This window comes from Leopardus geoffroyi, chromosome C1, assembly GCF_018350155.1.
Source record: "Leopardus geoffroyi isolate Oge1 chromosome C1, O.geoffroyi_Oge1_pat1.0, whole genome shotgun sequence".
NCBI classification, from domain to species: domain Eukaryota; kingdom Metazoa; phylum Chordata; class Mammalia; order Carnivora; family Felidae; genus Leopardus; species Leopardus geoffroyi.
This window is the reverse complement of record NC_059328.1, coordinates 147,387,777-147,410,031: the sequence shown is the minus strand read 5'-3', so window position 1 is coordinate 147,410,031 and position 22,255 is coordinate 147,387,777. Positions and strand designations below refer to the sequence as shown.

The 22,255-nt window shown below is 40.1% G+C and overlaps 1 protein-coding gene across 4 annotated transcripts in view; it reads left to right on the top strand.

The window, feature by feature from the left end:
• The first annotated feature begins 16,166 nt into the window (after window positions 1–16,166).
• The window catches only part of LOC123598949 (cytohesin 1 interacting protein), a 78,227-nt gene continuing 72,138 nt past the window's right edge, over window positions 16,167–22,255 (top strand). The window contains exons 1-3 of one of the 4 annotated variants that reach the window (XM_045479893.1): window positions 16,167–16,272; window positions 17,186–17,286; window positions 17,768–17,896. In XM_045479893.1, coding sequence (XP_045335849.1) covers window positions 17,834–17,896 — 63 coding nt within the window. In that variant the 5' untranslated portion in view covers window positions 16,167–16,272; window positions 17,186–17,286; window positions 17,768–17,833. Of the gene's footprint in view, window positions 16,273–17,185; window positions 17,287–17,767; window positions 17,897–22,255 lie in introns of those variants that run through there. The other 3 variants (XM_045479891.1, XM_045479890.1, XM_045479892.1) reach the window with 3 other exon arrangements.

Here is a 22,255-nt window from a genome sequence, read left to right as displayed (position 1 = left end):
TGGAAAGGTCATGCATAGAAGTTTTGACCAACAGCTCCAGTAGAGATCTCAGCCAACAGCCAGTATCAACCATCATACATATGAGTTAAGAAGCCCTCAGATGATTTCAGGATCCTGTCTGAGAGCCATTCATAAACTTTAGGTCTACCAGGTAAGTTACCAAGCCCATCATGGAGCAGAGGTGAAATGCTAATTCAGTCCTTAGTCTTTGAGATGCCCCTGCTAAGGCTGAACTGAACAGAGATGAGCAATCCCACAGGGTATTCCTCAAACTGCAGATTTCTGAGCAAAATAAATATCATTATTTTAGGCCATTAAGTTTTAGGGTGCTTTTATAAGCAGCAGTGCATAACCGGAACACATTTCAATTTTAAGAAGTAAAGTGTGGACAGAATTAAACCTAAGTTATGTGGCGGCAGCTTTAGGACCAGGAGGCAGGCAGAAATGGGAAGCATCTTTAAAAGTGTCAGTGAAATCTTAAAGGGGTCAAAGAGACCATTATAGGAAGCCTCATGGACCTAAAAAGGATGTTGGTGAAGACTTAAAAGAAAGAGTGGAAAATGGCATTGGAAGGTGGAGAAGAGGAGACTCTTGTGATTTGGTGACAGAAAGTTTAGCAACAATGTCTCCTGCAGTAAGGTGGAAAATAAGAAACATACCTATTTTGTAGCTAAGAAGATTTGCAGAAAGAGGGTTGAGAATGCTTTGCCACCTGTCTGTTTCTAGCTGCCTGTAGTAAAATGTAAGGAAGAGAGATGAGCTAAAGAAAGAACTGTTATATATAAAGTCTCCAGGACTTGCTGGGTTGGAAAAGAAAACCGTTTCTCATTCCCAGCCTCTCCAGATGGCAAATGATGCTAAAATTAAGATGTGGCTTCTGAGCAGAGATCAAATCCAGGGTGCTGTCAGGAAAACATGGTCTAAATTTAAAACCATTTGTTAAAACCTCATAAAATTTTAAGATAGTGTCTTATAGACCACTTCAAATAGACAGAAGTACCCCTAAGGATCTTAAGGGATGCTTCACAGATTCATTACATAAAACAACAGGGTTTCTAAGAATCATAAGGTAGGTGCCTTTAAAGAAATCCCAAGTTAGAAAAAAGGCTTATCTCAGTGATATTTGGACATATTACTTTTGTGTACTGGGGTGGATTGTAAAGTGATTCATAAGAAACCCACAAATTGTTTAAAGGAATTTTCTCTTCTTGTACTAAAAAGGATAAAGACTGTACACAATTAAGAGGGCTTTGTATTCCAAAAAAATCTATGGGCAGAAAGCAGACTAAGAAAATCATTCAACTACAAAGATGATCTACGTTTTTATGGAATAGAAAAGATAGGACAGCGGGTTGAAAGAACCCAAAGACAGAGCAAAAGGAGCCCTGGAGAACTCTTAGGTGATAAGACTGAGCCCTGATCAAGGAACTGATAACCATTTCTGGTTGTATTTTGGAATGAACCAGACAGCTGTGTTTCATCCTGTTTCTTCTTTTTGAATGTGAGTACATTTAATAGTTTTTCCCCATCTATCACATCATTGTTTGTCAGGTGTGTGTGGAATAGAGGAATCATCTGCAGATCCAGAGGAATGGCAGTCAAGGCTAAACCCAAGGAACCACACCCAAAGAACTTCATCTGATTTAGTTGACAAAATCCAGGATCTCAAACCCATGCCTGATGAGCTTGAGAGAGGGATCATGGCAAAGAAAGTGAATCTGTTTATTTTATTTTAATTTAATTTTATTTTATTTTATTTTATTTATTTTATTTTATTTTATTTTATTTGAGAGAGAGAGAGAGAGCATGTGTGCACAAGTGGTGGGGGGAGAGGGGCAGAGGGAGAGAAAGAATGATAAGCAGGCTCCACATGGAGCTGAAAGTAGGACTCCAAACCATGGCCAGAGACAAAATCAATAGTCAGACGCTCAACCAACTGAGCCACCGAGGTGCCCTGAAAGTGGGTATACTTTGCATATTGAAGAGATGTGAATTGTTATGGCCTAAAAGTGCATTGTGGCAGATTTTAGTTTCCAAGAACACCCTCCATAATACTTTTGGTTCCAAATGCTCTTTCGGGAGGTTGCTATCACTCCTCTTAATGGAATGCATGCCCCATCTCCTAAAACCTGGGTCTACCTTAGTGAGTATATCAGTGAAAAAAATGCTGCAGAAGTGATGCTGTGGCCAGGACATAAAAAGGAATAGAGCTTCCACCTAACTTTGTTCTCTTGGAGTGTTGACCTTTGGAATCCCATGTTGGGAGGAAAGCCAAACTACATGGATAGGCCACGTATAGATGTTCTGGCTGACAGCACCAGCTATGGTATCAGGCAGCACCAAGAATCAATTGCCAGACTTGTGAGTAATGGAACCTTTACGTTTCCCCAGGCTTCAAGCTCCCTAGTTGACACTGAGTGGAGCAGAGATGAGTTATCCTTACCAGACTTTGATCAGCTTACAGAATTATGAGCAAAATAAACACCAAATTTTAAACCACTAGATTATGAGGTGATTGTTATGCGGCAATAAACAACTCAGATGAACACCAAGAATACTGTAAGCTGGTATGATCATCTATTTTATGGATGAAGAAATATACCAAAAGTCACATAGTGTGTAAGTGGGAGAGCTGAGCTGCAAATCCCAGGGTACATGAATCCACAGTGTGAATTCTTTCCACTCTTTGACCCACTTCTGGGGAAAGGCGTAGGTTGACCAGAAAGACACTGAGTTGAACTAAAAAGTCCATTAAGCTCTAGCCTGAGAAGACTGAGCCCAGCAGAAAGAAGAAGAGATTTGTAGCTTGTCAAGTGTATACAGGCCTTCCTTGAAAACAAGGCACACTTTTCAGTCAAGAAAATTTATGGTCAAATTCTGCCCTTATATTTATGAGCTTTGTTGTGACCTTGAGAAAGCCACATAATTTCTCTGTGGGCAAGTTTCCTAAATTGGGAAATGATGCTATCTATAATATCTGTCTTGCAAAATTGTTGTAAGGATTATAATTTTTGTATCGAAAAAAAAAACAATTGTTATGAGTCTGAATGTCTTAATGTAGTCATCTATAAGTCTTGCTGGAATATGAGTAGTACACATTCATTCTCTCTGACTTCTGATCAAAATGTCCACGCTGAATTTGGCCATTAACCCTTTTTCCTTTGAAAGCATACTGCCACCTGCCATCTTTTCCCTGAGTTTCAGATACTCACTGCCCTCAGAGCCTCTAGGTGTCTGGATCTGCCATTTCCCCTACTTCTCCAAAAGGCTTTTCACATCTCCTCCCCTTAAATTCTGCCGTGAATTTTAGCTAAAAAAGATTATTTGTTTAATGACACCCAGGTGCAAATGAGGCTTAACCCTATGAGACCTTTGCACCTTAAAAGAACAGCTCATTAACTACTATGAATCTTTAAATGTTAGAAGTTGTGGGAGAGACAATTTTGTTCCCAGAGTTCTTTGCCTACTCTCTATTTCCACCCACAATAAGCAAAAAATATTCCTGAAAGCTACTTTGTAACCTCTCTGCACCCCTTTTGGAAAAAACTCCATATCCCAACAGGGCCCAACAGAAACTAATTGTTGCCTGGGGAGAGACCTGAGATTGGCAGCAAGCACAAATAAACTTTATTTTTAAATTGTGACAATTTTTTTTCCACTTCTTATCCTCCTCCAATAGTGGATGAGGTTGGGTGGGAGAGGAGGCTGCTATTTACTTATTTCCTTTAATGTAGCAAGTGCTTTATTAGTTTGGCTCTCATTTAATGTCATTATCTGTTTGTGTATTTACTCTCTGGGTTAGCCAAACTTCATTTTCTTAGAAATATATTCACTATTAGTAATTATTTATATCCTATAAGATAGGATCTTATATCCTATAAGAGAAAGATAGAAGAAACAAAGAAGGAAAGAAGAAGGAAAGAAGAAAGAAAGAAAGAAAGAAAGAAAGAAAGAAAGAAAGAAAGAAAGAAAGAAAGGAAGGAAAAGGAAGGAAGAAAGAAAGAAAATGGTATATGCTGTTCCTTTGACTTTGGCAGGGTGACTTTATTCCATTTTGTCTGACAAAAGCATTTATGTTGACCTGTAAAGGCCCATGAGGTAGAAATTACAGAGAATTAAGTGTGTAACTGCAAGGTCTTCTGAACAGGCACTTGATTCACTCCTCAGGAAATATTCAAGAGAGGTTTTTACAGCTCAGGATAATGAGGGAGATGAAAGGGAATGGGAGTAAATAGAGCTTGTATTGTATCACACATGTTTTTATTCATTGATAGTGTCCCCCCCGCAAAAATAAAAACAACTTAAAGGCATTATAATTTAATCAATATGTGACACTATATGAACCTAAACAATATTGAACAGTCCCATCCATATCTCTGGCTCCATACAAAGTTGTTAATTTCATTACATTTCCTTTGGATTTAGTACTTTGAATTTTTATTTTGTTTAAGTGTTCTGTCTTAAAATAATTAAACCCACAATTTTATTATAGTAACTTTCCATTTTCTTTAGCTTCAATCTGGTTCCCATAATTGACATTATGTCTCAATTAATGTCACTTTAGGGTGCCAGTACCTATTCTAGTCTCAAAGTTCCCATGGCTGGCTGTGAATCAGAATTTTCTGGAGAGATTTGAAAATTATAGATTTCTACGGCCCATTCAGAGCTCATGCACCATAATTCTTTTCATGTCTATCCCTGCTTTTCTACTTTCATTACCACTTAAGTCCAAATTTTCATTTGCTGGGTTGGCAATTATTCATTAAGTGATGTCTCCAACTAGCCTCTTGTTTTCCCAAGAATGTCTTTTCCAGATTAATATTACTAAAATAGTCCATCATATTTGTTTTACTGATGTTCAACAACTGTTAATTTATCCCAGTTGCTCTCAGGAATACAATTAACTACCTTTAGTATGACATTTAAGGTTTCTACCACTTACCTTCTACGTACCTTTCCAACATACATCAGTTTCTAAATAAATTGAGTTTCCATTAGCCCATAAGTTTGATGAATCTTTCTGTCTTTGTTTGGGCTGCCCTGAAAAATTACCATAGAGTGAATAGTTTAAAAACAAAACATTATTTTTCATGATTCTGGGGGCTGAGAAGTCAAACATTAAAGTGCTGGGAGATTCAGTGTCTGATGAGGGCTCTTTTCCTGGTTTACAGACAGCTGCCTTCTCGCTGGAAGCTCTGGTTTTCCTTCCTCTTCTTATAAGGGCATTAATCCCAGTTTGGGGCCTCCACCCTCGTGACCTCATCTAAACCGAATTACCTCCCAAAGGCCCTGCCTTCTAAAATCATCGCCTTGATGTTAGAGCTTCAATAAATGCATTTGGGGAAGACACAAATATTCAGTAAAAAAACATTATCTTTCCTATTAAAATCCTTTCTTCCTATGATTTTTTGATATCATAAATTATTTTTTCAATGTTTATTTATTTTGAGAGAGAAAGAGAGAGCACAAGCAAGGGAGGGGCAGAGATAGAGACAGAGTGGGAGTGGAGAGAATTCCAAGCAGGCTCCGTGCTCTCAGCACAGAGCCCAGGGCAGGGCTCAATCTCATGAACCTGAGCCAAATGCAAGAGTTGGACACTTAACCAACTAAGCCACCCAGGTGCCCCTTATAAGATATATTTTTTAACTTTATGTTGAAAAAACCAGACTTACAGAAACATTGCTAGTATAAAGAATTCCTGATTACCCTTTATTTAGTTTCTTCATGTTAATGTTTTACATTTGTTATATCATTCTCTTTCATATATATGGCAGACATGATGCTTCTTTACCTTTACCTACTTCAATATGTATCTCTTAAACACAAGGACATTCTCCTAGATAACCACAGTACGATGATCCAAATCAGAAATTAACATTGATATAATTCTATCCTCTAATCAACAGAAAATGAAAAGACAAGACATTAAATAGAAGAAAATATTGGCAAAATATATATGCACAAAGGCCTTGTTTTGAGAATATAAAAATTCTTGTTTTGAGAATATAAAAAGAATTCTTATAATTCAATTATGAGAAGCTAAATACTCATCTCCCCAGTGGACAAAAAAATTAGAACACATCACAGAAGAATATTAACAAATGGTTAAAAAGTGGATGAGGAGATACTCAATATTAGAAATGCAAGTTAAAGCTACAATGAGATACTACTAAACACTCTGTAAAATATCTATAAACATAGAGATAATATAACAACCCCAAATGTTGCAAAACTATGAAGTAATTGGAGCTATCACACATTGTTTGTGGAATATAAAATCATTCAGTCATTCTGAAAAACTGGTAATTTCTTAAAAAAGACAAACAATAGATTTTCCCTAAGAATCATTATTTCCATTCCTCTTTAATTATCTGGGAAAAATGAAAACACGTGCCCACAAAAAGATTGTACAAGTGTACTCATACCGTCTTTATGTATAAAAGCCAATAGCTAGAAACCACTAGAATGTCCATGATTAGAAGAGATCAATTGTAGTATATTCATACAATGGAATAAGACAGTGAAAGGAGGCATATTACAGATTCAACTATGTGATATATCTCATAGACATCATGTTGAGAGCAAGACTCAAGACACAAAAGAATAAAAACTATATGATTCAATTTATGCAAGTTTAAAATAATCAAATGTATTCTGTAATGATAGAAATCAGAACAGTTCTTGCTGTGGCAGAGAGTACACTGACTGGAAAGGGTCATGAGAAAACTTTCTGATGAGATGGAAATGTTCTATATCTTGATTGGAATGTGGAATATCCAGGTACATACATTTATCAAAGTTGATTGGCTCATGGCATTTCACTATGTCAATATATCTGAACAATAAATGTAATTAAAAAATTGTAGGTAAGGTGCACTTGAACTACAGAGATATGTAGGAACCCAGGTTTACCAGAAGTAGAGCTACTAACATTTCTAGAGGGGAAGGCCAGGGTGGGAGCAGAGTTTTCCAAAATTTGGGAGAGTGAGTTCCCTACAGCAGGCCAGTGAACTGACTTCATATAGGGACACGAACAACCTTTGGTGAGCTTGCAGGGATGAAACCAGATAGAAATCAATTATCTTCTATCCTTTCCATTTCCTGCTGGGCCTCTCCATTGCTTGGACCATTTGAAAGCCAAAGGGCATGGGAGTACTGTACATGTAGTCCCTATAGGTCAGCTTATAGAGTAGAGAGAAGGAAGGAGATTGGATCTTAAGATGAGAACACAAGGTGTCTTTATTCACCTTATTTTTACTCAACATCAAAGGACATTATTGGTGGCTTGGCCAAGAGATTCCACAGGTTGGGGGAGGGGGGTGGTAAGTGAGTTGAGGATATAAGAAAGAGTGATTGGAATGATAGGTTCTGGAATTTAACTTGCATAGTAATGAAAATGAGCACAGAATGGAATGAGAGTGTGATCTTGGTAGGATCAATAGACAATAAGGCCCAGTGGGGTCTAAGGATTATTGAAGTTGGAGTACCAGAAGGGGGCTTTACAAATAAAACTCTGGAGGGATTTCAATTAATACTAGTGAAAAGTCAAGTATATGTCCATGGGCATCAGTGGCTAAGGTAGCACAGAATACAAAATGATTGAAGAAGAGGAAATCAAGGAGCCAGACAATCAAAGTAATGGAAGCATTATCTGCTTGTACATTGAAATCATCGAGAATTATCACAGGATGGTGAGAATGACAGAGAGTGAGGAGCTAAACGTTTCAAAAGAATGATGAGGAGTAATGAGGGATGAACCAGAGATGACTGCAATCAGGAGGAGTGGGTGGTATAGTCTGTTCACTTGAGTCATCCTTGATACCTTCTCTCTCTCAGTGCCAGAGTTAACCAATCATTAAGTCCTGTCAATCTATTGTTTTTCCCCAATATTAGCACTATTTTCCAGTCACCAGCCAGATTTTTAAAAAAATCATTTCTTTCTGTTTCAGAGCATTTGTTTCCTAGTTGGTCTTCTAGTAGCTACTTTCGTCAGTTTGTTTTCTTTGCTGCTGTCACAGTGAACTTTTCTCAGTAAATATGATCACGCAATTCCCCCTTACCTTCTTCTAATCCAGCACTTAAAATGTTTGAGTGGGTCTCTGCTGATTTGAAGATTAGGAACAAAATCATTCAGGCTTGAAAGGGTCTGAATGATCTGGCTCAGGTCTACCCATCTGGTCTGGTAACATATTCCCCCATAACCTCTCCATGCATCAGTCATGCTAGCCTTCCTGTCCTTTCCTCCTACTGGTTCTCCACACAAGCTGCTTGCTTTGCATGGGATGTGTACTCCTTTACCTCTCTGTGTTTCACCAGATTAATTAGGAGTCATCAACTAAAGCTCTGTTCAGATATCGCCTGCCTAAGAAAACCATTCCCACCATTTCCCAGACTGGGTCTATGCTGGTTACACCCTTCTTATATGGAACTGTATGAGTGCTTCTTAAGGAAGACATCCAAAGAGTTGTCTCATATGGGAAGTTTTTAAAATTTATGTTGGCTTCTCGTTCATTTAGAGTTATGCTTCAGCTGGTTGCTGGGACAGAAGGGACTAATTGGCATGAATAAGAGAACATTTTTTGGGGTTGCCTGGGTGGCTCAATTGGCTAAGTATCCGACTTCAGCTCAGGTCATGATCTCACAGTTTGTGGGTTTGAGCCCTGTGTCAGACTCTGTGTGGACAGGTCAGAGCCTGGAGCCTGCTTCGGATTCTGTGTCTCCCTCTGTCTCTCGGCTCCTCCTCTGCTCTCTCTCTCTCTCTCTCTCAAAAATAAATAAACATTTAAAAATTTTAAAAGAGAGAGAACACCTTTAAAGAAGTCACAAGTGAAGTCTGGTTTCATGACACAGTTTCACAACACGAGAGTCTACTGGAGGAAAGCTGCTTTGCATAAGTGTGTAACTTTGACTGGAAGCTCCCTCCAATGCAATGTTTAGAGCCCAGTGATTCTAATTCTGCTTTGAAGAATAAGGACTGATTTGGGGCTACATGCTTTTGTTCAGTGTGAAACAGGTTCCACTGGATCTAAACCAGCAGGGGCGCTGTCGTATAAGAAAAGCCCAGAGCCTCCAAGCAGCACAATGTGCCTTTAATAGTGACACCATGTGGTACCATGTGGTACCAACGATCGTGTACCAGTTCAGTGGTCTTAAACTTGATTTCCATTAGCTTTGTAAACATACCAATACTAGAAATTTACTTTAAAAATTATTGAATTGTATACTTACAGTGGGTGAATTTATGGTGCAAATTATACCTCAATAAAGTGAGAAAAAGTATAAAAAATGACACCAATGCTTGGTGCCATCTTTCAGCCAGTTATGTCCAGCCCTGGGGTAGGGCTTGGACATCATTAGGTACGAAAATCTCCCTAGGAAGATTTAGCAATAACTAACAAAGGTACATATGCATTTCCCTTCTGACTCAATCCTGTTTCCAGAAAGTTACTCTGAAGACAGCAATACAAACAACATACACAGTGTTATTCATTGGAGCACTGTTTGTGAATACAAAATATGGAAAAACACTTAAATACTCATACATAAGAGAGTAGTAGAATAAACTATGGTTCATCCACACAATAGAGAGTATTATGCAGCTGTAAAAAAAAAAAATGAAGAAGACCTTTCCAAACCAACGTTCAGTGATATCCAGAATATATTTTTATGTGAAAGAAAAATACTTATATCAATAGTAGGGTACCCTTCAAGTAAAAATGAAGGAGATATAAAAATATATACATACCTCTTCTCATTTGGGCAAAAAGGAACATGGGAAGAATAAATTATACACTAAAGTGATGGATTATCTACAGAGGTAAGTGGGAATGGAGTGGAAAGGATGTGGGAGTAAGAGTGGGTAGAAAGCATGCGTGGGGGCACACTTCTAAGCCCACCATCTTGTATAGTTCTGACTTTTAGGACCAAGTGGTGTTTTACATATTAAAAAATAGGTAATTAATATCCATCAAGATGTGGGGGGGGGGGGCCCAAGGAGAATACACATGGTGACCAATGAATCTAACTGCTAGAAATAAATACCACAACTGTAACAAATGAGATATAAAAGAAGATAAGCCTAATATTGGAAAACGGTACTTTGAACATGGTCTACAAGGCCAAAGACACAAATATTGCCTTCTTGTTAGTAAATTTATTTTCATCAGAGGTTTGTATTAGTAATTCTGTAACTACGTATACTCTAAAATTGAATAAAGAAGTAAATAAACTGTGGATAGTGAGGGCCAATTTATTACTGTCCAAAGGAGTTACAAATGAGGAAAGAGGGAAGGCTAGAATGAACCCTGTGGATAAGGATCATAGAGATAAGATTTAACTACTGGTTTTCAATACATATATAGAGAGAGGTAGATGCAGAGATAGATACAGGTGTGCATGTATTTGTGTGTGTATGCATGTATATATTTCCTTGCTCTGGTTCACTTAGAAGACCTAGAAACAATGACACCTCAGCAATGAATATACCTAATGCCCTAACCTTGGTTTTTTAAGCACTATTTTTCAATAAAATAGCTGAGTCCAGGGCTGAGCACAGAAAACACGAAGAAAGTCTGGATCATGTTGTGGTACTAGAAAGTAAACGTTGAAGAGGGGTGGAAGCTTAATGAAAAGATTAGATACCAACCTGAAGTAGCTCCCAATTGCCAAAGCTGGGAATATTGGATTATAATTCATAGGATAAAATAAATATCCAAGTCTGTATGGATAAAACAGATAATTGAACAAGTAACTAAATAAACACAAAAGAAAGGACTGGTTTTCCTTACAGTAGAATTGCAATGAGTAAATATAAAATGAATAGTGGAAATATAAAATCACCATTTGGCAAATGCCACTGTAATAATTGTTTTAGGGAAGCCTCAATGGATGCTAAAATTAGCGGGTAAACATATAATTAGAAACAAGATATTTGCATAATCTCAGAATATCTCACCACAAGATGCTAATTACAAAGAAAAAGTAGTATCCTTACAGTGGAGAAACTTGGCAGACACTATCCAACCAAGTAATAAAAATTAACGTCACCAATAATGTGACACATTGACATCCTGGACTTCCTGACAGGATGCCCTGAGGGTATGATGCTATTTCTGCAATTTCTTGTCAAAAATACATAACTTCCATTTAATCATGAAGAAACACCAGACAAACCCAAATTGAAGAACATTTTACAAAACAACTGACCTGTACTCTTGAAAAATATCAAGGTCACGAAAGACAAAGAGAAAGTGACTGAGGACCAGTCCCAGATTGGAGGTGACTGAGAAGACATACTTGATTTTGTCTTGTTTGGGGGTTGGGGGAGGCTCTCTGGAGAGCCAGGCAGGACTCGGTGCTATTAGAATAGGTGATTCCTTGAGTAATTGAAGTGATGGGGACAAATGCATAATCCAGGAGGTGGTACAAGTCACAGAGTTTAAGAATGATCTTGTGGCACCCTGTACTTTTCCAGCGTAGCATTTATCAAATTACAATCACATGTCTGTTTCCCCTACTAGAATATAAGCTCCATGAACACAGATAGGTGCCCATCTATCTCATACACTACTCTGTCCCAGTGCTGAATACATTGTTCAATAAACATGCAGAAAACCATAACCTTAGTCTTTCTTTGCTGAGCAAGCCCCTGCAAGCACCTTTGTCTCTCACCTTTGCTCTTGAGTACCCACCACTGGTTGGAATGCTCTGTTCACAGGTGACTGAATGCTCCATCCCTTTTCTTAATGCCTCTCCTCCTTCAGGCTCAATGCAAGCCCTATTTTTTTTTTTTTTTTTTTTTTTGGTGGGGGGGAAGCATCTCTGGCTTTGGAGACTAGATGTAAGTTTGCAAGTGCCCGTTCTTTCACCCTCCAGCTTCCAATCCACCTCCAGTCTTTCTTTCTTTCCAGGCAAGGTCACTTAAACAATAAAGAAATGCCTTTGGGGGCACCTGGATGGCTCCATTGATTGAGGATCCAACTTTGGCTCAGGTCGAAGTCATTCATGAGTTTGAGCCCCGCATCAAGCTAGCTGCTGTCAGAGTAGAGTCCACTTCAGACCCTCTGTCCCCCCTCTCTCTGTCTCTTCCCTCCCCTTCAAAAAATAGAAAAAGAAAGGCCTTTAAATTTTTGAGCAATGATTTTCATGCTGTTTTTAACGTTTATCTTGTTGTTTTGTAATTACTGATGAGCACATTGTTTGCTTATGTTTACAGGCTCCTTTTCTAAAAAGAAATCATATAATACACAGAAGTGTACATAAATAATACAGGTAAAAATGGAACTGCTCTCATCTGGTTGGGGGAAGGGAGGGGAGGAGAGAGGAGTGGACTGAGGAATAATGCAGAGCCTTCCCAAGTGACCACCACACTCCTAGTCGCCACTCCACCCTGGGAGCCTTTGAGGTACAGTTGACAAACTTTTTGTCCATAGTTTGAAAACTCTGGGCTAGAAGATTGTCTCCTGTGAACTATGGCACTCATTCTGCTCCCTTCCATTTTGTATTTACCATGCTATAAACTGGACTAGAAGAATGGAGTATATCTTTTTAAACCCAAGACCTGGCACAAAGCCTTCGTCTACTGGTTCACTTGGTGAAAGTTTCTTGGTAATGATCATAGGGCCAAGGTTTCCAGAAATTTTCTTGAGACGGTTCCAGAACCGGACCTGGGGACAGAAAGGGAAGTTTTGAATTAGGGGGCAGAGGTCATTCTCTTATATCGATGTGCAGTAATGTCAGATAGAGGAGGCTATGCAGTGGGGAGCCATTAGGAGTTTTGAAGGACACAGGGGGATTTAGTAGGTTCAGGATGGATTGAGGTGGGGGGCCCGACAAGGCCTGTGAGTGCAAGAGCCCACTGTGACCTGAGACAGCCTAAAACCAGAAACAAATGATCACGCTCTGTCTTACATTAATCCCCCAGGGTGGCCTCCTCAGCAAGCTATTCTGGGAAGATAATTGGAACTCGCTAGTTTCCAGGTACCTTGAAGATCAAATCCCAACAAAATGTGGGCAGCCTCCAAAGCAAAACTTTCCTTGACATTCCCCAGTCTCCATCCCACAGCCCCTATTCTCAGCTCAAGCCTGAACTCTTTTTCAGATCCAGATGAGAAAATGATAACTGCTCTAATTATGCGGGAACCCTGCTCTGGGTAATTGTGCTGGTTTGATTGGTGGCTCCAGTGAGCCGGCTGTTGGTGGGAGCATCCTGCCCTCTGCTGGATATGGCGGGAAGAATGAATGTGCATGGCCTGAGAAGGGATTAATTAGATGGAAAGTTTTTGATTTTATCCGAAAACAAATATTTGCTTGCATGGTGATGAGGTCTGATTTTTCAGAGAACACATCCTTTCAATGACATCTGGTTTCTTAGGGGATTTCCAGGTATCCAGGAAAAAAATCATTATCATGTGTATACTTCTTGCTTGCTCAGTAAACGGGGGTGCAGACATTTGTAAAGAAATGTAAAGAACCAAAGCCGTGTCTCTAATAAGTTTTAAAGTATTCACATGGCCTGAAGGGGTAGAAAACACTTCGGGAGTACCCTCAGACTGCTTGAGTTTAATTCCGCAAGATACTAAATCTCTCCAAAACAAAGTCTCTTCATGTGTCAGGTGCCAAACCCACTTTGAAATGTTATTGTGAGGTTGGAGCCAGCTGATCATCTATATGAAAGTACTTTACTGTGCCCACCAGAACTGGTGGGTGTACACACACACACACACACACACACACACACATTATGCACAGGTTCATACAAGAGTATACATACACACATGAGGTTCACACAAAAGTACCAGGCAACACTGTTTGATCATTGACTCTTAGTGAATTCTGAAAATTGACTTTGGGTAAAACTAGAAAACAGATACCAATATTTCAAGTCTAGAGAATGAAAGAAACCTTCCTAAGCATATTGAAAGAAAGCAGGATGTCCTAAAATAATTTTTTGCGAGTGGCTCTGGAGACAGAGCAACTTTTTACTAAGTAGTATTTACCTTCAACTGCCCATCATTATGTTCTGTATAACCGCTAAGAATGTCTATATTTCTCACTTTTATAAACAGAAAAATGGCCACGACGAATTCTAAGAATGATTCTTTACAGAAATCCAATCCTTCTCTTTCCTCCTTTCTTCTTTTGTTCTAGGTCCTTCCCTATTCCTTTCCCTCCTGTTCTCCTCCTGTTTGATTTGAAACCAGAAATAAGTTGTTTCCACTAGCATTGTTGTTGCTGTTGAGGGTGAGTCATTTCTTGTCCCCTACAGCAATTGTGTAAGCATGCCTATCCTTTCTTTTCAGTGCCATTATTACCACTGGAGTAGCATATGGTCCCAGCTCTTAAGTCGCTGGTCATCCAAAGGGTGCAAAGCTGAATGACAACGGTGTTTGATAATATAGTAGCTCTTGAATCAAAAATAATTTTAACTGAAAATTTTATTTAATTTTATTCTCTTCATTAGCAACTCTGTTTAATAAAGGATTTTAAAACCTCCCATTTGTGCTTCCAGATGAAGAGTAAAACCAAGTGTAATTGATCACCTCGCCAGCCTCCATAAGTGCTATATTGATGTTCTGTAGAAAATTTAACTTCATCAAAAATTTAATACTAGCTGCTGAAGATACAAAGGAATAAAATATGATCTCAAAACCTGAGACATTCAAGCTTTAGAGACCTATATAAATAAATATGTGATAAGATGGCGGTGTGGGAGTTGAGGAAGAAATAACCAAAAGAATTCATCTAATCTTGAAGAATGAAAATTTTTCCAGGTGGGCAAAGTGTGTGTGTGTGTGTGTGTGTGTGTGTGTGTGTGTGTTGGAGTAGGAGGCAGGGGAGCAGCCTTCAAGGCAGAAAGGCAGAGCGTGATATTGTATTATGGACATACGTGCTGTGACAAGAGTAACGGAGGGGGAAGTTGAGGCTGGAAAGGCAGTTTGGGGCCAAATGAAGACCCTATTTAAGGACTAAGATATGGGGCTTGAATCTCACTGAGTTTGTGTGTTAACCTATACGCTTGAGTGGCAGATCAACATTAGACCTCTAATATTTTCTGTTAGTCGGGAAGTGTTTGCTGGGGAGGAAGGCTGGGTTTAAAGTGGTGCTATAATTCCCTAGACTTTTAAAATATGTGTAAGTTGCTGACTGAGGAGTGCAACAGCCTCTATGTTCAGCCTCAAAGTGGGTTGAGCTAGTGACTCCCAGGACAGACTAGAATCCTTACTTAACATCTTTAAAACATAAAGGCTTACCTCCCTTTTGATTCATCAGAAAGTCATGCATTTTTTAAAAGCAGTTACCAGACTCTTGTCTAGTTAGTCTTAGATAACCCTATACTCTAAAATATCTGGAATCCATTGCCTGAAGAGAAGGGTTCAGAACTGGCATAAGTCATTTTCTGCATCCCATCAGCCATCTTTTCACATAAAATAAAAAGGAGTCAGGAAAAGACCTGTGGGTAATGGCTCTCTGCTTCACCAAATATGCTTGCTCATCTGATTAATCATTTTTAGGAAGCCAGATTATTTATATAAACTGCTTGGTATGATGTTACTGATCTTAACTCTCCTTGTTCGACCACAGTAATTCCATGAACATTGCAAGAGACAGGACTGCTCCCAGTAAAGCTTTGTTTATGGTATCTTAAAAGAAAGCACTTTGAGTTGATATTCCCAATTCCTGTCGTCATAATGCGATTTACAGGTAGCTTAAAAAGTTTTTCTGTTGTGTGTTTGCTCAGCACTTAGCACATTATAGACATTCTGAAGAATGGAACAAATTCCATTAAATAATTTGGACAAACACAAAGCATAAAGAAGCGTATGCAGCGGAGTCTGGTGCTTCGTGCCCCCCACTGCTGCTGTAGGAGCGCAGACCATGTCTGTCTTGTTTGTTCTTCTGCCTCTCATACCCAGCACATAGTTGGTGCTCAATAAATACCTGAGGAATAGTGAAACAATGAAGAGAGTCCCTTTTCTCTTGACTTTGCTTGCAGTGGTTACCCTAAGGGCATAATAAAGGAATATTTGCTCCATGACTACTTGGGCTCATGAGTTAATGTTTGCAAAGCGCTTTGAACTTCTTGGGAAAAAGAATGGTGTTTTTGTTGGCATTGTATCATGTTTGCAGTGGCACATGAATTACTCCTCCTTCTCTTCCTCCAGCTGCTCGCACTGTGCCCTCCCCCAGCTCCATGCCAGGCCAGCATCTCGCAGAGGACAGCTGCACGGGTCTTCCTGCCTTCCTCCAGCCACCTCCAGCCCTACAGGAGAGGTAGGGACAGAGCAAACGCTGGAAAGATTTCTTTCAGGCCTCCTTAAGACACTCTGGGGAAATGGAATTGGGGTCGATCCTAATGACCTTTAGAGCAAATAGTGTATAGAGGGCTCCCCAGCCATGGAAGGAGCTGTTAGGGCAGACAGGCTGACCCATGGGGACTAGATTCTGAAGGAGAACTAGAGGATGTCATACAGGCGACTGGGAGAATGTGCCAACATGGGTGGTTTCTTTAATGTATGTAGTTTTAAACACATAATACAAAGCCTTGACAAGTTACTGGCAGAAAATACAGTTGCATTACAAGGAACTCATAGGACAAACCAGATATCTTCTGTATGGGTACATTTCAAGTGTCGTGACCACTTTCTCCATAATATTTAAATATTTGAGAGTGGCAAATAAAGGGGTTCTATCTCAATAGATACAGGCTTCAATGTTTTCCAATGTGTTTATGACTATAAAAATTGCCTTTATTTCTAGGAACTCGATCATTAAGCAGTTCAAGTGTGATATGGGAAACAAAAGGTTTTTGTGTTTGTGTTTGTTTTGTTTTATTAAGAATGGCTGTCCTTTATGAACAAATTCAAGAAAAAGAGGTTTGAGTTTTTTGTTTGGGTGTTTTGTTTTGAGGTTACAATATATTAACTCTCAGCTGATCACACACAACAAACATCTCAAAGTAATTCAGGGAGAGCCGGTTACAAGCAGAAAAACCAAATTGAGTATCAGCGGCAGAGTTTGCCTTAAAGGAAGGAACAGGTCCTATTTTCCACAACTTTGAAGTGACTTGTTTTCCAGAGCAAATCATGAGGTTTTCTCTGTGTGTGGAAAATTTTCCATAATACATATTCATATGCTGGTTGCTGTACATGTAGCAAATTTGCTCTCTCTCTCTATCGTTCCTAAGGACTGGAAACGAATGTTATGTGGACAAAAACATAACATAATGGTTCCCTGTTAAAAAGACCACACAAACGATGTCTGTCTTGCTTCAAAGAAAAAACTGAGGTAAGTCTGGGTTTAGCTGACGGCACTAAATAAACCAAAAGTCTTCGATTTTGTTTTAAGAAACCATGGAAGGAAACTTCTCTCCAATTAAATTAGACTTATTAATCTGAAAACAAACACAAGCTGAGTATATTTTGTGGTTAGGTTAGAGTAAGCAGCATTTGAAACTCTGAGACCTCAGTGTCCCCATAAAAGCCACCCGTGAAACATTTATTTGGGGGTGACTCCAGATAAGAAATGGTTTCTTCCCCCACTTGATTCACTATAAAATAAAGAGCCATGATTTCCCATTTGTTTGGGGCTTGAAAATCACATAGGTATTATGGAATTGTTACGGGTTTTTTTTTTTCCCATCTCTTCATTTGTGAGGTATTTGAAACTAGACAGTTTGCCCAGGTCCTAAAATAAACACACGGGATCCCCCTTCAGGAAAGAGGAGAAGGGCGGTATGAATCAGGATGAGATCAAATTTCTTTTTCAGAACGTCAGTGTCCTGTGGTATTGCATGGAGCTGTAAATTCATGTAGAGCGGACGGCAGGCAACCTCATGTGGCCTGGCTTGGAGACCAGGAGGAATCACTGTCTGAGATTTGCCAACCAAAGTTCTATGGTAAGTTTGAGTTTGCAACGCGCGGGTTGATTCTCCTCTTGTGTTATTTTCTTGGGGGTGGGGCGGGGAGGAAGCAAACAAGAGTGAACGAAGTGTTACATATTAAGATAAATAAAATATTGAGGGAATTATTACTGGGAAGTCCTTAGTCAAGTGTTTAGTGAGTAAGCTGATTGGCTCTTTGGGGTTTCTTTCCTAAATATTTTGGGCTTCTACTTGCTGTTACTCGGTCTCTCTTTTTTGTTCTTGTTGTTCTTGTCACTAGATCTCTTCTACTTTTTCTTATATTATAGGGTCAGCAGATTTGGTGGTGGGAATGTGTTCTGTAAAAGGCAGATGTGGCGTTTGTGACATGCGTGCTATTTTTGGTAACAGCCAGAAAGGTCCAATAAATACAGGAGTGTGACATTATGGCCAGGAAAAGGGAAAAGAGTAGAGAATGGCCTGGAAAGTTGAAAGCTCTTATTAAGAGGAAGGAAAAAGCTGGTGAGAAGCCAAGTTTAAACTGGCTAAGCACTAGAGCTCAAACATGATATCCTAATGATGAAGGCAGAGCAAAGCAGCTCATGGAAACTCTCTTTCTCTCTCTCTCTTTCTGTGTGTGTGTGTGTGTGTGTGTGTGTGTGTGTGTTTAGGGGAAAGAATTGGGTATTTTCTTATCTATACATACACTAGTCTTTCTAAGGACAGGAGCTCTGTCCTTAGCTCCGTATCATCTGCAAAGAATAAACAAACATTTATTGAACAAAAACCGATCTCTCTTTGTAGCTGCTATAAAACAAACAAACAAACAAACAAACAAGAAACAAGTCAGCAAGCCAATTGCTTTCAGGTACTTTCTGTGTGATGGGACTGAATAAAGTAAGCAGAACTCGGACAGAGGCAGCTGAAACCCAATCAAATAATTTGTCCGTCAAAAGGTAATCAGTGAGTGTATCATCAAGAATTCCCTCAAACCCCTCATTACGGCAGTCACACTTTTGGGTTAGGCCACCAGGGGGCAGGGCATTGTCTCCAGGAAAGGTTTGTTAAAGGACAGTTGGCATCAAAAACACAGGGCAGGGGATCTCAAACTTTTTCAAGTATGACAAGTGTTCAAGTCCTGGTTCCTGGGTCTTACCTGTAGTGATTCTGATTCAGTCAGTCAGGGTGGGGTGGTGGGGGAATATCCCTGGGGATCTTCATTTTGTAAAAGATGCAGAAAATGTGTGGGGTTTCTCTAGCTTGCTAACCTCATTAGAAGACTGTTCGGAGCCCACCAGGAGCCTGGCTGTGAGAGAGACTCATAGCAGTTGAGATGAAGAAGCCGTGCCTTTGTCACACACACCCGGGTTTGAATCCTCTGTGGCGGTGGGCAAAGTGATTTTCTTGTTGGAAATACAGGTTCCTCCTTTTTGAGGACGGCCATCTTGTCTACCTCCAGGGGTTTAATGATGCACAGAAAGCACTTAGGGGAGGGGCATACAATAATGCAATTAGTAAATACTACCTCTTGCAGTGGGGAGAGAAGGGAAATGTCAGTGGTTAAGACCTCAGTGGCCAGGAAAATGGTTCCGGGAAGACAGAGACAGGGGTAACCAACAGGAGGCTAGTTCTTGGATCTTGGGGGTCCAGGGGCAAGGCGTGACCAACAGGAGGCTAGTTCTTGGATCTTGGGGGTCCAGGGGCAAGGTCTGAAGATAGATCACAGACTGGAAAAAGCATAAACATGAGGACAGGAGGCACCCTTTCTCACCATTACAAATGTTTCCCAGGAGTGGTAATAAGCCACCCAGATGGCACAGTTAATTGGAATTATAATTGATCCCCAAATAGTATTTATGTCAATAGTTAATTGATTTTCCTCAGGAAAACCATTGTAAGAACTTCTAAAAGGGAACAAAATGAAATGCACCAAATTCGGCAAGTTGTTCCTATCTGCCACCCACTCTCCATGGGAGGAGTAATGAATGAAGAGAAAAATGGAAAGGAACAGGCACTACAAATCAAATAGACTGTCATGAAATGAAATCCTTTTCTGGCAATTCAGTGAGATGTCAGGTTGTACTGAACCGTCTGGCTCGCGTGCATGTGACCGTTGCCAGGGACTCTCCCAAGGAGAAGCATGAAGAGTAGAGGAAACAGGCTGATACCTTTGTTAGGTGTCTTTCTTAAAAGACAAAGATAAAATTTAGAGGCACCGAAATGTATGCTATGACTGCAACAGCCAACAAATTAATAGACGGGGGGTATGAAGGACCAGTGGGGGTGAGATGCAACCAGACTGTCCCTGGGCAAATCATTTACCCTCTTTGGACCTTACTTTCCTCCCTAAGTGCCCTTCTAGCCCTGACGCACTGTGATAAGGCATAGATAGTGGGGCAAATCCCAAAGCATTCGTATTTGTACCTGGAATGTAGTCCCTAAACTAGGGTACCTAAATTATTGCCAAATGCTAGCTGTTTTGAAGAACTTTGTTCACCCTGAAACATGAATTGTTCTGGGCTTTTCTATAAACCCAAATTTCAACTGAAATATATTTTAACCAGTGCTGTTATTTCTATTGATGTTATTCATATCCTCTCAGTAAACACCCATGATAACGCATGGTAATGATAAATAAATGATGAAGGAAAAAATGCTAACCATTGTTGAACACGGTGACCTCCTACATATTATGCTTATCATATTTCCTCTTTTTTTTTTTTTTTTTTTTCAACATTTATTTATTTTTGGGACAGAGAGAGACAGAGCATGAACGGGGGAGGGGCAGAGAGAGAGGGAGACACAGAATCGGAAACAGGCTCCAGGCTCTGAGCCATCAGCCCAGAGCCCGACATGGGGCTCGAACTCACGGACCGCGAGATCGTGACCTGGCTGAAGTCGGACGCTTAACCGACTGCGCCACCCAGGCGCCCCTCATATTTCCTCTTTAATCCTTACACTAACAGTGTTAGAAGGCATCATTGTGGCCATTTTCCATGAGGATTCTAAGGAGTCACAGAGGTAGCAAATGGCAGAGCTGGGATTTGAAGCCAGGTCTTTCTAACTCTAAAATCTATGTTTCTACTCCTGTAACATACCATAAATCTACTCTACTAAGTACATGCATAGTATGCCTGTATAGTTTGTTTCTCAATTCAGGGTCTTCCATTATTCAAAAATACACTTCAGGGGCACCTGGGTGGCTCAGTCGGTTGAGTGTCTGACTCCTGGTTTTGTCTCAGGTCATGATCTCACGGTTTGTGGCTTAGAGCCCCAAGTCAGGCTCTGTGCTGACAGTGCAGAACCTGCTTGGGAATCTCTCCTTTTCTCTCTGCCCCTCCCCTGCTCGCGCTCACTCTCTCTTTCAAAATAAGCAAATAAACATTAAAAAAAAAATAGAATGCAAAGTGTACATATATTGTCTTCCTCCTTCACTTTTTACTTGTGACCACTTTAGAGGACCACTTTTCCTTAACATCAATATCACAGTGGTTTTTAAACTGAATAATGAGTCTACTGACTAGTCTGAACTTGGTCTGCGGGCATACATTTGAAAGTAACAATGTTTCCGTCTCCAGTTGCTTAAGCTTTGTCAAAATTCTCTTTTCTCTGGACAGATACCATGACCTTTGGTCGGTTTTTCTGTAAAAAAAAAAAAAAAAAAAAAAAATGACAACAAAACACAAGTGACTCCTTGTTACAAAAATTCAGTCTCAAGCCGGTTTTAAAGTATCCCCTTTGACATCATCAGTTAGGAGAAGGTCTTAGAATGGGAGGGTGGGGTTTGCCTTGCCTCTGGGACACCATCTCTGTCTCCCTTTTCCAGGCTACAACAACTTAAGGAGATGTGGGGCAGGGAGGAAGGAGAAGAAAAGGCCAAGTTTCTCACATTTAATAGTGAGGTTTTCATCCTTCTTCTGTGAAAGATTTTCTCTTCCTCTGGTTAAGGTTGACTGGCAGCCTGAAGCTCCCGGTATGGTAGGCGTCCATATAGCAGTTTTCAGAGGGCCCTTTGGGGGCCTTTCCAAGCTAATGGTATAGGCGATCCAGCTCCAGTAAGATCTTATACGTGTTAACACCCACCACCCCCCCGCCCCCTTCTCCAACTCTACCACCCACCCTACTGCTGCTGGGCTCTGCTCGGTCAGCAGCCAGCCCTCGTGCACGGAATATGGCAAGATTGCACTAACTGGCTACTTCCCCTGAGTTCCCTTGGCCCACAGACAAAAGCTTGCAAGTGGCCCCGGGGCTGTGCCCTCTCTCCACGTCCCTTTTTTCCCTCAGTTCAAATAGATACAGTAAGTGAACTGGCAAGGCAACTGCATACACAGATGTCCAAGTTCGTCATGAAATGCTGGCATTCTCCCCCTAGAGCCCCCTCTCCCTGGCTTTAAG